Source organism: Nyctibius grandis, chromosome 4 (assembly GCF_013368605.1).
Source record: "Nyctibius grandis isolate bNycGra1 chromosome 4, bNycGra1.pri, whole genome shotgun sequence".
NCBI lineage: Eukaryota > Metazoa > Chordata > Aves > Nyctibiiformes > Nyctibiidae > Nyctibius > Nyctibius grandis.
The window spans coordinates 13,727,536-13,742,691 of record NC_090661.1 but is presented as its reverse complement, the minus strand read 5'-3'; the positions used below and the strand labels follow the sequence as shown (position 1 = coordinate 13,742,691).

The following is a 15,156-nucleotide window of genomic DNA, read 5'->3' as shown; positions in this document are numbered from 1 at the left end:
AGATATAATCTATTCAAGACTCTTTCCTGCCACCTCAAACTACATTGCTAGCCATATGTACTGTAGCAAAGCCACACACAGCACGATTTTGTAGACTTTGGTGGATAAAGTAAGCACGGATACTTATATAAAAGGTAAGAATAAAGATAATCTAATTTTATCAACCTTCTAGCATTATAGTTGCCATACCTGTTCAAGCACAGAAAGCAATAATCTAAATATTTGTCATAAGGATGGCTCAAATCAGAAAGCATTTACAGGATCATGCTCACAGGGCCTCTTTCCACTTCTATCCCAGAAAACAGGGATGGCTCCAGCCGATTCCAGCATGCACACACCACTGGCTGCACATACCCGTTCCCCCACACACACTCTCCATGCACACAGAATTGTTGGCTTGAGCTTATTAATGAAAAAACAGTCAACTCTATATAATTTGCTAATGCATTTGACTAGACAGAGAGTCAGGCATAATTTCAAAGCAACAAGTAACTGAAAACTTAAGGTCAATACTAGCATTCCCTATTTTCCTCAAAGAGTAACTAAAATCTACATCTGCCTTTTCTGTTATGTGCCCCTGCTTGCAGAGGTTCATACAAACCTCTGCATACAAGAGGTTCATAACAATCATACAAAATACATCTAATAGAATCACAATAGCAACTTAGCTCTCACTCAAAGTATTCCTGTCATGGTGGACCTGCAGCACATTCCTTGTACTCCACTGACCTTCCTAACAATGCTCATCAAACTCACTATCTTAAAATATTAATATTGGAAAAGAGTCATTGTAATATTTTAGAGAGATCTGCAAAACATGCAATCAGTCCTTAAAGAAAATTCACATAATAAATGCTCTCTGAAAAGCATGACGTGCATACATTCCTTCTGTTTCAAGGAAGCAATATAAAAACCTCGTAGTGTTTATTCAAATGAAATCACACATTATAGCCTTCCTTCTCCCCCCCCACCCCCAATTGATGTTTTATCTGCTCTGCAATGTCTGATCTCTCTCCAAGTCAGACAGGAGATCAGAGAATTTAACCTGCAGTAACCTTATAAAATCACATATAAAGTACTGCACAGAACATATATCTACGAATCCCATTTAAACTGTGCTCAATAAAGCACAAATATTTATTGTAGGCATAATAGACTATTAGGAAAATAAAGAACTTCAGATCTCTTTGTTGTTTCTGTTCACTTCTACTGATTACAAAGATATCAAATTCTGGAAGTCTACCAAACAGTTACATTTTATTATGAACACGTATGATTTAAGTACTGCCAATAAATTCTACGTATTTAGTTATGGTTGACATTTATGATGTTCCTTAAAGAATAGCAAATGCCTTAACTTGAAATATGTGCATGCTTTTAGGAACTGAGACGAATATCAAGCAGCATTTAGTAACTTGCATAAGAACAATTATCTTTTATCATCTAGAAAGGTTAATGAGAGATATTATCACATTTTCTGAGCTTTTTGTACTGCACACAAATGTGACAGAAAAAGAGAGCACTTAGTATCCAGAAGGAAACAGAGAAAGTACATTATCATACAACATTCCCTACATGTCTTAACTGTTAGTACAATGTTTTAATGTTTCTTTCATAGTACGCATTAGATAATTTGAAACTTAGCGAATGAGTTATTTCTGAAGACTGTTACAGCACACTTGCATTTTAACCTTTTATGCAAAAAAAATTACCGCTGTATTATTCTACTGTGCAAATGCAGGGAGAGAAATGCTCGAAAACTACTCCACCGTTTCAGATTCACCTCGTATTTCCTCAGACCTCTTTCACAGTCAATCACAAGAAGTGCATTACAGAATACATGTCAAAGCAAAATTAGAAAATTGCATTTAGTATCCATGAATTTCAGCCACAACAGTAGTAGATGGGGGATTCTGCAGCAACAATCACTTCCCAGAAACTGTCCACTTGTACGTTTATTAAATACACTCCCTTATTCTCCCTGCTATCACGGCCGGATAATCCACTTGCAGCAGCCTCGGGCCAGTTCCACCGGCAACACAACTCGATGTTCCTGCAGTTCACGTGCAAGTTCCCAAACATAAACAACCCCCCCCCCACACACACGGGGGTTTGCACTACAAAAAACAACACTCATTGAAAAGTTTTCCGGGAGGTAGAAACCAACAGAGTTCCATTCAAGAAAACTGAGCGTTTCGGGCATCCCTCCAGACTCTACTGAACAGCTCTCTCTTCAGTAAAAAGTAGTTTCTTAAATCCCATCAACCCAAACCTAATGTTAACTTATGCGGAGCGAGGAAGAGGGGGTGAGAGGGAGAGAGGGAAACAAGAGACAGTAATCTGCAAGGCAGAAGGACAGATGCCACTCAAACAACGCCAACGTTCGATAAACAATATCCCTCAAAACCTGATTTTTCTTTAGCACTTGGCAATCATTTTGTCGATAGAAAGCGGGAAGAACCTGAAGTGCCGAGCAGCTAGAAAGCTGTGGTTTCTGTCTCTCGTAGTGTCTGCCAGAAGCGTAGGAGGTGGTGGGCTTTGGAAAAGAAACAATCAAAATAACAAGGTAGCTGATAGCTGAAGATGTTTGGTTTGGGGGTTTGTTTTAATCAATAAACCCTACTTTTTAATATTTAAGATCGTATGAAAAGCGAGCGAACCTTCGGTCCTATAGCAAATACGTTATTATGATTTAGCTTCTATACAGACATAAAAGGATTGTATCGATTCTGCAGAACCAAGTTGAGACACCCGCTAAGGGACTAACATTTTCCTCCACTCCTCTAACAGGAGTTTGACAGTTAGCAGCCAGCCAGCACAGACATATACAGCAGTTAGGAAACGAGAGAGGCGCTCACTCCTCAGAAAGTTTCTCCCTCCAGTTTCGGAGAAACCTACCTGCTCTCTGGAAATGCAAGGTAACGAGGGTCTCCTAAACATTTTGCAGCTGCCATAGTAGCTGGCCGAAGTTTCCCCTAAGGATACGCAGCTTGATCTCCTCCTGGGTTTGATCACAGGCACTTTTTCCTCCACGCTGGGGAGCCGTGGGTGGTGATGATGCTGGTGGTGCGCTCCTCGGCTCTGAGCCGAGAAGATGCCGCGCTCCCCGCCACAGAGTGCCAGGAGGCAGCCTGCCACCCCGACCGAGCCGGCCAGCAGCGGTCTGAGGGCTGGGGGGAGCGGGTGAAGGCCGGTGAGCGACACCAGCCACACCAGGCTGGAGAAGACCAAGACGAGGAGCCTCCGGCGCAACTTCAGGGAGCTCTGCAGCAGGGTCAGCGCTGCCACCGAGGCCAGCACTGTCAGGAGCCTGCCTAGGACCATCTGCGGCTCGGCCGGGGGCTCCTCTTCGTGCCCCTCCGCGGGCAGCAGCCACTGCAGCGCCACGAAGTCCCCCGAGTAGCAGCACACGGGAAGCGCCAGCAGCCACCAGCGGGTCGTGCCGCCGCCGTGTTCCCCGCGCCTGCCGCCGGTCAGGTAGCAGGTGAGGAAGAAGAAGGCACAGGAGATGCTGAAGAGGGGGCTGAGGCAGCGGGACAGGCACAGCAAGGCGTGCAGCGCCCAGGGGCTCCGCCAGCTGCTCCCGTCCTGCTGGCCCCCGGCGCTGCCCCGGCCGGGAAAGGCCAGGAGCGAGAGGACAACGCCGGCCAGGGCGCCCAGGCTGAGCAGAGCCCGGGAGGAGGAGGAGGCGGCGGTAGGGAACAGCAGCAGAGAGAGGAAGCTCTTCGGGGGGTCCTGCCTCAAGGGGGTCGCGCAGCTCTTCACGTAGCCGTTCCGTAGGCTCTCCGGGCTGCTGCCGCCGGGGAGCGCCAGGGGGGCGGCCGCCCCGCCGCCGTCCGGCTGCTGGCAGTGCTTCGGGGGTTTGCTGGGTCCGTGGTGGAAGGCGGCCGCGGCTTCTCTGTCTTCCCTCATGGTGGTCGGGGACGCGGGAGGGGGGAGGACGGGCGAGAAGCGCGGGTCGCGCTAGCTCCGGCCCGGCCGCGCCTCCCTCATCTCCTCAGGAGAAAGGCGCCGGGCTGAGCCGCCGCTTCTCCTCCGCGGGCAGCGGCGTCCGCAGCATAGTGGGTAAAGACGGGGAAAAGGGAGAAAGGGTAAAAGTCTCGCTCGCTCGTTCGCTTTCCCCGAACGGATCCAGCGGCGGGGACTCGCTGTCGCCTCCCAGCGCTCGCCGGCAGCAGCGGCCGCCGGCGAAGCCCCGGCGGGGGAGGGAGGCGCGGAACAGCCCCCGCCCGGCGGCCCGCCCGCCCGCGCGCCTTCCCTCACGCCGCTGCACACGGCGCGCGCGGGAGACCCTGCGGCGGCACGCGCCCCGGGAGTGGTTGCGCGCTAACTGCCACGCGCTAACGGCCGCGCGGGAGCGGGGGCGGGGGGCGGAGGCGCGCTCGCGCTCCACGCCCGGCGCGAGCCGCCGGCTCCTTCCCGCCGCCCTGAGGGGCGCCCCGTGCCCGGCGGCCGCCTGCCCTGAGGTGACAGGCGGGGCCCCGGCGTCCCGGCTGCGCCCGGAGCGGCTCCCGCCGCAGCCAGCGGAGGAATCCCGCGGCGTCCGGGCGCCAGGGAACCGCGTTTTCCGTGTGTATTAAACAGCTCTTTAAAAAAAAAAAAATATATATATATATATATCCCGCGCGACAGTCAGCCGCCACCACGGGGGAGCGTGTGGGGAGCGGACTGGGCTGGACCGGACCGGGCCGCCCCTCGGGCCGGGCCCCTGCGAGCGCGGGCGGCCGCGCACCGCCCTCGGCACCGCGCCGCAGCTACAGGAGGGGACGTCTGGTCAAGCGATTTAGGGACAGAACGCTGAGCGGGTTTTAACTTTCTTTTTTATCTTATCTTTTTGTTTTGAGATACCACCGTAAAGTTGCTAGTAGAAGGCTTTAAAGCACACAAAGTGTTGAAGTATTTTCCCTTTAAGGACCGACCATCCCCTCTATTCTTTTTAGCACCTGAAAAGTAAGTATGGATTAGAGTCATTTTCTACACTTTTTGTCATCTTTGTTAACCAAGTTACAGGTTAAACCGCGGTGCTCGACCGAGTTTGGTTATTTGCACAGCTAATCCCTTTGGAATGGATCAAAATAATCATTCTGGACCAGGCTGTTAAGAGTGTTTAGACTGCTGTAAGTGAAAATAGGCAGCTAATGGGATTTTGAGTAATGCCTTTGCTCCTTCATCCTGTTTGTTTGTTTCTGGAAGGGTAACTGCTTAGCACTTTCGAAATTATGATTATAACTTTGCATCTTTACTGCGTTACTTAAATGTTCTTTGAGACATGTTTCCACATAATATTGTACTGCTTTACTTAAATTGGTTTGGAAATCAGATCAGGTAAGTCGGTGATTGCACTTTTGCTTGCTTATTGAAACAAGGAATTCTTGAAATCACTTGGTGCCATTGCATGTGATTTGCTAGATTTGAATAGCAGTCGAGTAGCAGTTGCTTTGGGGAAGCTGTGTTGTAGCAGGAAGTGCTGCTGCAGGATACGGGCCTAAAAGTTGACTATATGCAGAAATCATCCAGCATGATTGCTGACAGAAAATACAATATGCAATGACAAACAAAGTAACTTCTATACATAAGAAGATGGAAATAAGTAATGATTTGTTTTTCAAAAGCCAGATCAAATTGATGGAACTTTAATACCGTTGTACACCTTCCTCTGTTAGAAATACTCATACACTTTCCCAAAAAGAAAAATTCTGCCCTGACTTGGTACACTTGGTGCCAATATCATAGTACAGAATCCCCGCTAAAAAGTTTTCAAAGGAGAAAATGTGAACTTCCTTTGGGAATTATATTCTTACATTTACTTCTGTTCGTGTGTTAGTGATATCAACTGGAACACAAACAAGTGTATATGTAAATCTTTTCAAGGCAGAGATACATCTTGCTATTATGCATATCCTTATTTTTTGATTCCCTTGAATTCAGCTATAAATAAATGCATTCCAGAAATAATTAGATAGTGTAGTCTTCATTAAAATGTCATAGTTGAGTATATATGTCTGTAGCAGTGGACACTAGAGAGTGCATAAGGAAGAGTACAGAGATAGCACATTATATGATCCCTTAATACCCTGAATGCAACCATCTGTGGCTTTAGCACTTTCCGAATCAGAAGTGGTGTCTTATTTTTAACAGTTCTCAGTAGATTTTTATTCCACAAATTTGTCCAGTTGTTTTTTTTTTTAAGTCCATTGAGGCTTTTGTGTACTGTAGGAAGAGGTCCTTGCTCAATGCAACTTGACTGTGCCCTGTGTGAAATGTGGTTTTGTCTTTTTTTTAAGTTTCTTATCTGTCTTAGTTGATATTCTCATTTTGGTAGAAACAATGAACAGTTGCTCTCTAAGTCACCTTCTCTCTTCAACTCATGATTTTATATCTTTCCTCAGTCTTGTATTTTCCAAGCTGAAGAGTTATAGTCTATTTGATTTTTTCACGTTACTATTAATCTCTTTTTTTTCCTAATTTTTGAGCACTACTGTATGGTTTTGGAGATGAGGACACCAGGAGTTACACACAGTATCCAGGATACAGGAGCAATCAAAATAATGGTTTTCATGTCATTATCCAGTTCTTTCCGTATAATTCCTGTCATTTATTTTGTTATGCTTTGTTAGGGAAGTGAGAAAGCAGACAAACTGAGCATTGTTGAATGTTGTTCTGTTGAACATTGAACTAACATTGAACATTGTTTTCATAGCATTAACTATATAGATCCCAGGATCTATTTTCTGACTCTTAGTATCTACATCCACTAGATAGTTTTATAGAGAAGGATAGGATTTTTTTCTGTGTTTGCGCTATGGTTATCTACATTAAATTTCACCTACCTATGCACTCAGGATTGTGAGGCTGTATGCAGATTCCCTCAGACAGCTCCATTTTTACTACCCTCAGTAACTTAGTATCAACAGCATACTTCACCACCTTACTATTTATTTGTTTTCAGAACATTTATCATGAATAAATTGACTTTTATTTCAGCAGTATGTCTGTGCAAAAACACCCTGAAGAAATGTATACATGATTCATTCCAAAATGTAGTGGGAATATAGTTGTTCTCTAGTAGCATCTCTGCTGCCTGATAATACTCTTCCTAGCATATTCCAGGCCCCTGTCTTGAGGAGTTTACAATCTAATAATGAACAATTGCAGTATAAAGAAAACTTGGTTTGAGTAGTTTAGCATCTATCATAAATTAGAAGAGCATTAACTAAATTTCTCCTTATGACAGAGTAATTTTTAGAATAAAGAAATACCTTTTCATTTACTATTCCTTAAACAAATACAGAAAAATATAAAGTGTTTCATTTAAATTGGAATGAAGAAATTAATTTCAGGGTAATGTAATTTTTTGGTCATCTTCCAGTTTCACTAATAAACTAGGTAGTTTAGTGATTTTTGTTGATTCTTAAGGTACTGTACGATAGAATATATGCTCCTATGTAACTGTGGCTATTGATACTATGGCCTCAATGTACAAACATATGTCTTCAGTTGCTATTTGGTAAATTTCTAACTGAAAATTGGGCTCTAATATTTCAAAATACTAAGTTATTGTTTACATTGTCTATTCTCCATTCCAAAACAGAATAACTAGAAAGAACAGGGATTATAACCATGACTCTCTTTACTCAAGGCTGTAATCTTGGCATCTTCTTTGGCCTGTTGCCCTCCTTTGACCCACATGTTCAGAACATGGCTAAATCTTACCCCATCCACTTGAATATTTCTAAGCTTTAATCATTCTCTTCTGTTTGCACTGCCCTATTTTTTTTTTGTCAATGCCCTGGCTATTGTGTGTCCTGTAATCTTGGTATGCACAGGGATCAGCACTGTGCAAAATTGCTGTGGTTTTCACCTCTTAAGTACCTTTGTTGTCTCCTGTTCTTCAGACACATAAAATACAAACATTTGGTTATTCCTTCCTAGTTTAGTCCTGTGATGCCAATCAGTTTTTCACCATGTAGACAAATTTTGCATCATCGAATAACTTAGAACACAATTACCCAGCTCTTCATTTCAGAAAACCATTTTGTGCTTTCTCTTGCATCAGCACAGAAAGTTTAATCAAATTCTAGGAAGTCCTCTTTAAAGTTTCTCTTCAAGCCTTCCATACTCTATTCATCAAAGTAATAATAATTAGATCTAATTATTATTGTGTGTAATTGTGCCTTGACTGTAATCCTTGCCCTTTTTACATGGGGAAGGTTTAATAATATGGTGCCTGACTTGGAAACTTTCACAGGGTAATATTTCAGGAAATTATGAGACACATCAGTGCTTTCTAGATTGTTCTTTTTGTGTATTTCTGTGACAAAATTGTCTCAGATGTGGTTGATAGCTTTCTCAAGGACTGACCTTTATCTTGGCCAAAATGCATCTGTTGTATTTGAGATTCATTTTTAATAATGGACTTAGATGTAATCAAGTTCTTTAAACAAAGTATCCTTTGAAATTGGAAACAAAAGAAATTTAAACCAGCTACATGGTTTAAATAGCTTGGCATTCTAATCATAATCTGGGATCACTTGCGTAGAAATTCTTGTGTATAATTGAAGAATGGGTAAATTGATGCCTTGTTCAGGGAACAATATTCTACTACCTGACTACTGGTGTAGTGTAGAGTGTATGTAAAAAAAGAAAAAAAAGTGGGAATAGAGGACATATCTTGTGTTGGGGCTCTTGAGTTAATGTTACTGCATTTGCTGCTTTTCTTTCATTCATCTCCATGAGGAAGTTGATGTCTGAATACCATGTTTTTCATTATTTTTTTTAATATTACAGTTTGAGAAATTAATATAAAGACAGTTAAGATTATGCAAGCAGTAAATGTCTGTGTGTACCTCAACTTTATTATCAGTTTTACATCAGATGCTTGACTAAATAAAGAAATGGCATTATTACAGCCATAGTCAGCAGAAAAAAAAAAAAAAAAACGAACAACAAACAAAGGAAATATTACACCTCTAGAAAACCCATACAAATGTGTCTCACTTAGGGAAATCAGAAGTGTTAACCAAACCTGAATGAATGTTTGGAGAAACACCAACATTATGTATTATCTTTCTAAGTTTGTATTGTGGCAAACACTGTAGCTGCTCTGTTTGGTAAACTAGGAACATGTGCTGCAGTTAGCAACTAGAGCTGCTTGGATGATCTCATATTTATCTGTGTGTAATGTGCTATCCTTTAAAAGCAGGCTATGATATCAACTGCTAAAGATGTTCATATGTCTTCAGCGCTAAAGGCCTAGAGAGATCTGCAGTGGTTCATAGGCAACCAGACATAATGGCAACAAGCACCTGAAGGATACCAAGATGTAGTTACTAAGGGAATTAAAAAAATACAGGTCAAAGAGGCTTCTTGTGCAAGTGTGTTCACTATGCATGATGTCAGTATACTTGCAATAAGGTGTTGTATTTGTCATGTCTGAGGGTGGGAAAAATATCCAGTTGCATTCCACATTAAGCAAAGCAGTCAGTTTCAAAGGTAAGTCACATCTTGATCTTCATCATGTGGCAGCAAAAGAAGAAGTTAGTACAAATTACATCTTTTAGTTTAATTAGTCAAAAACAGGCACATGGCAAAGAAAACTGGAAAGGAGTAGTGGAAAAAAGTTGTTCCTTGTACAATAAGATGTCTCTAGTGGATGTAGCGCTTGTCAGCTTAAAAAGTGTGGGTGATAGCACTAGAAAGATGGAGCTACTATCATATGCCATTGTTAGATGAGATTTCCCATTTCTGGCAAAGGAAAATATCAGTGCGATGATCCAAGCTGTAGCTCACCAGCCACAAACTTTGAGGAACAGTGAGTAGCAGAAATATTGTATCAACCTAATTAAACACTAACTCTTTAGAAACTAGAAGGGCACAAATCTTTATCTGGTCTCTCAAGTGTTTTCTGGTTCCCTCATTTTTGTTTTTATGAAAAGAAACAGCAGCATGCTGGCTTCTGGTACTGTATCCAGATGCTTCTACTACTATATTTTTTCCATCTAAGCAATCATCCTCCTCATCTGAACAAACGTGGACTCTTCTGGAGTGGACCAATGTGTGCATCTCCAGATAAGCATGTAATGGTGTGCACCTCTACAGCTGAAATGTATTTTGATCGTACCCTAACTCTCACTTTAAAGGCAAAATTGTCAATAGACAAAGATTTTTAATGTTTTACAAGCAGAATCGATTGATGCTGATGTGATTTCAGTAGTCAGGCCACATATAATCTGCGTATTCCTTCAAATAACATTAGTAGTCTAACACTTAATATTAGCTTTATGGAAAGTTTTAATTGAATTACATAACTTTTTAAAACATCACTTTTATGCAATATATAATATATAAATTAAAAAAAAAATTTGAGAAGTTGTTCAGGAATGACCTATTTAAATAAATGAGGATGTCTTTGGCTGATTTTTTTTTTCCCCAAGGAACCATGAATTTGGATGCATATTTCCTAGTAAAAATAAAGATAAAGGGCTATCAAGTTCAACAAACAGCTGTGAAAATTTTGGCTTTAGGATATTAGAGAACTGTGTAATTATATATGGTACTGATTTTTTTTATATGAGCTTATTTGGAGAATAGCAGGATAGTTTAATTTTTTGACAATAAAAATGCAGGAAGTTGTCAAATGTGAAGTTTTTGCCAGATTTCACTTTTTCAAAGCTGATTATTCGAGTACAATTTGTCATCCTATCGTATCAGCAAAACTGAAGATTAATAATAAACCACAAAATAGATTACTTTCTTCACATATAGCATATCTCTATAAAAAGTTTACTTCATGCTGAATTATGTTTTATTATAAAATCTACAGTTTCAGTGAAATAGCATTAAACTTAAGATTACATACTAATATTTCGATGTCAATTCAGTCCTTAACTTGCTAATTGAAATTTCTGTCTTGAATTGAAATGGAGGCATTTTATGGACTCTGCTCATTAATAGTGCTAAAGATTAAATCTAATTAGGGAGCTGGTTTGGTTTTTTAGAGAAGTCTGACTTAACACATGAGCATCAGATGCATAAATGTATTCTGAAAAAGATCAAAATAAGTCCAAGTCAGGTCATTCAGTGGGAGGGAGAAGGGAAAAAAAGTGAGCTGAATCATTCAGTCAGCTTCTCTCATTTCCAAGTCTTTCAGATACCCTTTTTATTGACCCTAAATCATTAAGACAGGTCCTTGTTAATTAACATTCATTTAAATTCTGTTAAATTGCTAAAATTACATTATATTGTCAGCAGGCATAAAACAACCCAGTAAAGAAATTGTGCTGAGTTATACCTCTTCAGGGTCTGGCCTGTGTTTCAGCACATGCTTGAGTATAATCTCAACTATTTTGTTTGGCTGTATTACTTCATTCAGTTATTTGTATGAAACCCTTACAGGCCTTGATGTATTCAGAAGTTCATCTCATGTAATGCTTTCTTATGGTAAGTATTGTAGAAGCTTGGACCTAGAAGAAAATAGTATTAACATATTCATTATTTGTTTTGTTCGTAATTAAATAAAACTGAAACCTTTGACTTGAAGTATCGGGCTGCAGATGTCTGAATAATAGTGCTTTGATAGAAAATATGTGGAAATATGTACAATATCTTCTTGAATAAAAAAAATCTGGAATATTAAGCATTCAGAGATTCTAATAAACTATTATGTATCACTGTCTTCTAAAATGTTTGGAGATTAATTTGGTTTTAGCATTCAAAGTAATGATGGTCTAATAATAGTGATGTCTCTGTAAGCAAGTCTCCATAACAAAACATGTAAATATAACTTCTTTTTTTTTCCCCCCACAAAAGAAGGAGAAATGTAACAGAATCCTGTAATTGTGACTTAGTAACTATTATCTTCTTCAAGATGAGATTTAAAAAAGCAAAATTATGCAATTAAGCTAATTAGCTCATTAATATGGAAGTATTTTGTCATTCTAACCACAGAAGGAATTCATCTGAGTGAAAAAAACAGACAGGAATAAATTGTGGTAGGAGACAGAAATCGTCTGGTTTTAAAATGATAAATTTATGTGTGTTATGTCTGTCCTCTAAAACCTAAGCAGAGCACCAGCATTTCTTAGGTTAATTTTATTTTTATTAGTTAAGACCAAGTTGTTCATCATACATAACCTGAGCTTTCTATGTTGTCCAGGCAGTTGTGACATGCAGGGAAAGTTCCAATTTCAAACAACTTGTCTCAGTAATCTTTCCTATTTAAGTCCACTTATTTAGCTAAAAGTTACTTTTCTTCCTCATATAATGCAATAGGACTGTTTAGCATTCATAATCAGTGCTGTGTACAATTGCTGTCATTTATGAGCCTGCTCAGCATCTTAGCGGAAGCTCCTGCTCCCTTTCACCATTCAGTTTATTGAAAGCAGTACCCATTGCGTGCTTTGGGCTTAAGACAACTCAGACCCTGAATTTGCCACATCAGAAACTGCTAACTAAACGCTTGAAATGCCTTTGTAACTCTGATGGGTTTGCTGCTTCTGCCTCCATATAATGATACATCATGATTATTTACAAACATTGAGGGATTGTATTTAGTTGTCAAAGGCAAACAAATGTAGGTAAAGCAGACAGCAGTTTCACAAGATCAAGTAACAGATAAGTGGCTTGATGATTTAACTCAGCTGTTTTTGTGCTCAAAACTAGTGGTTATTACCTTTAGGCATGATGTTACAGTAAGAGGAGGAAGAACAGTTGGATGTGAAAATGTATTTAAATATTTCCAAGATGTTAATTTTTGTCAGGTGATATTCTTTATGGGTAAGACTAAATAGGAGCTTTTAGAAAGTACTGCTAACATCTGTGGAGTTTACCCAAGCAGCAGACTAGTCCATCATAAAAAGCCTCTCTCCCCTATTTTTAACATGTCTGAATTGACTATGTAAATAAAAATGGAGGTATGCTATGGAAATTTTACAGATTCTGAATCTAGATAATGCAAGTTTATTAAGTTGATTAAATTTTATGTGCTTATTTATAGCTAAAATGTGTCCAGCATACTGGGGTACAAAGTAATGATGCAGAAACAATCAGCCATGTGCACCTTTTGGATCTTTCTTGCAATGAAAAAATAATAATTGACCTGCAAAAACAAGAGCAACACATTTTAGGAGGGTTCTTTCATTGCTTTGGAGTTTTTGTGTTTGAGTTAACAACCACCTGAGAGGAAAGGACCTTGAAAGAGAGTGAACTGGACACAGCAATAGTTTTTTCCAGAGCTGATTAATGAAACCCAGAAGTTTACATTACGATATCTTTGCACTTGTGCTCAATTAGTAATAACTAGGTAGCAATGACTGATGTTTAATATAACAAACTCAAACACCGTTATCAGTGAAGAACTACATTTAAATTTACATCATTAACTGATTTCTTTTTTATCACGTACTTGCAATATCATTTACACCGTTCCATAATGATTCCTGTTGTGATTGTTTAAACTATGAAGAGTTTATGGAAGCATGGAAAAAAAAATCTTGAGGGCTTTTTGAGACCTGAAAATCTGTCTAGTTCGACCTTGATGTAATTTTAATTACATTTGGAAAAATGTTATATGAATCGCAAGTTACATGAAACACATGTATCTTATTACAACTATTAGCATAACATTGACCATGAACTGAGTTACAGGGGTTTTTATTTACTTAGCATTCAAATAATTTTTTCAAGAGGAATAGATACAGCGTAATAAATTTCACAGATACAGTATTCACTAGCGCTGATCTACAACAAACTGCAGTGCTATGTTTACTTGATTACTTGTATTGCTATATTCAAAATGTCTTCTTTACTAGAATTAGAAAGTTTATAAAATGTGAATATTATGCCAATATATTGCTAGAGAAAAAAGCATAGTGAACAAACAGTACAATTAGTAAATGAAGTGAACATGTGCCTGTATTACCCTTTGTTATTGTTTACTTACTTGCTGATTTGTAAAGTTTACTGGTTTGTAATCTGTTTCTCTATGACTGCTGCTTATTACAAAGACTCCATAATTCATAATAATGAGTGCTTAGTACCAATGTGTGCTTGATAATGGTTTGAAAGTTCATGATTACTGGCCACTTCAGTTTTTAGTACTTATTTATGGTAAGGCTTAGTGCAATGTAGTAGTTTCCTAAATGAAGGTCTCCTAGATGCATGCAACCTTTGGGATTTAAAACACTACACACATTGCTTTCATTATCTGATAGATAAAAATTACAAAAAAAAGCTATGTACCAGAGGGTTAGCCAAATACCAAAGAAGCTGAATGACATACTTTAACTGAAGTTGCTTACATCATGTATTCAAATTGCTGCTGTTAATTCTGAGGCACTTTTATATTAAAAAGTGAACCATCGGATGTCAGGTAATATTGTTAAAGGTTTGATTTAAGCAAGATTTCATGTTCTTCAGTTTTGGCCTTGATTACTTATTGTGAAGTTACTTAAATAGCCCTGTTCTTTAAAATGTTATGTACTTGGCATGTTTCCTTTCTTTAATGCTGAAAGTGAGAAATCTATCCTTTACACATAAGTTTAGTTTTGCTTTTATTTATTAACATGTCCCCTTCCCATGATCGATTCATGTTTCATGCATGTTCGGAAAGGGGTGGAGGGAAGAAGGAAAACAGCATTCCAGTTTTAAGGAAATGTTTAGTTAAACTTTCAATGCTTTCTGATACATTAAGGAAAAAAGAGATAACCATTCTCCAGACTCAATTTATATACTTTGTAGTTTAGAATTGTTAAAATGTACATGGGGCAGTTATGGTTTTAAATGAAATCCTGGGATGTATCCTATTTAATTACCTTCTCAGCCAGGTCTCCTCCACAAATAGGTCTGTACCAAATCTACTGGTTCAAGTAACATATTTCTGAATAGAAAAACATTGAATTGCTGTAAAATACAATAATCTGCATGTAATTTAAAATAACTAAGGAATTTTCAGGTTTTGAGTTGAGAGGCCCAATTCTGTACATTGCCCAGCAAAATAATAAAGCCTTAGAGAGGATAGGCAGGAATGCTGCTTTAGTATATATTTTTTTTATACTGAGGCTTTAGGCAATAATGATCTATAAAGGGGATCATGCTTCTGAGAGGTCTAGCTAAAAGCCTTTGTTTTTATAGCAGATACAGGAATATATTGACTTGGGA

The 15,156-nt window shown here is 39.5% G+C and overlaps 2 protein-coding genes across 2 annotated transcripts in view; one reads left to right on the top strand and one right to left on the bottom strand.

Moving 5' to 3' along the window:
* PDE3B (phosphodiesterase 3B) overlaps positions 1–4,201 on the bottom strand; it is a 98,250-nt gene extending 94,049 nt beyond the window's left edge. Inside the window, exon 1 of the mRNA XM_068397909.1 lies at positions 2,899–4,201. Within this exon, the coding sequence (XP_068254010.1) occupies positions 2,899–3,912 (1,014 nt within the window). The 5' untranslated portion in view covers positions 3,913–4,201. The remainder of the gene's footprint in view (positions 1–2,898) is intronic.
* A 547-nt stretch (positions 4,202–4,748) lies between these two features.
* PSMA1 (proteasome 20S subunit alpha 1) overlaps positions 4,749–15,156 on the top strand; it is a 33,155-nt gene continuing 22,747 nt past the window's right edge. Inside the window, exon 1 of the mRNA XM_068398436.1 lies at positions 4,749–4,950. The gene's annotated coding sequence lies outside the window, so the exon portion shown is untranslated. The remainder of the gene's footprint in view (positions 4,951–15,156) is intronic.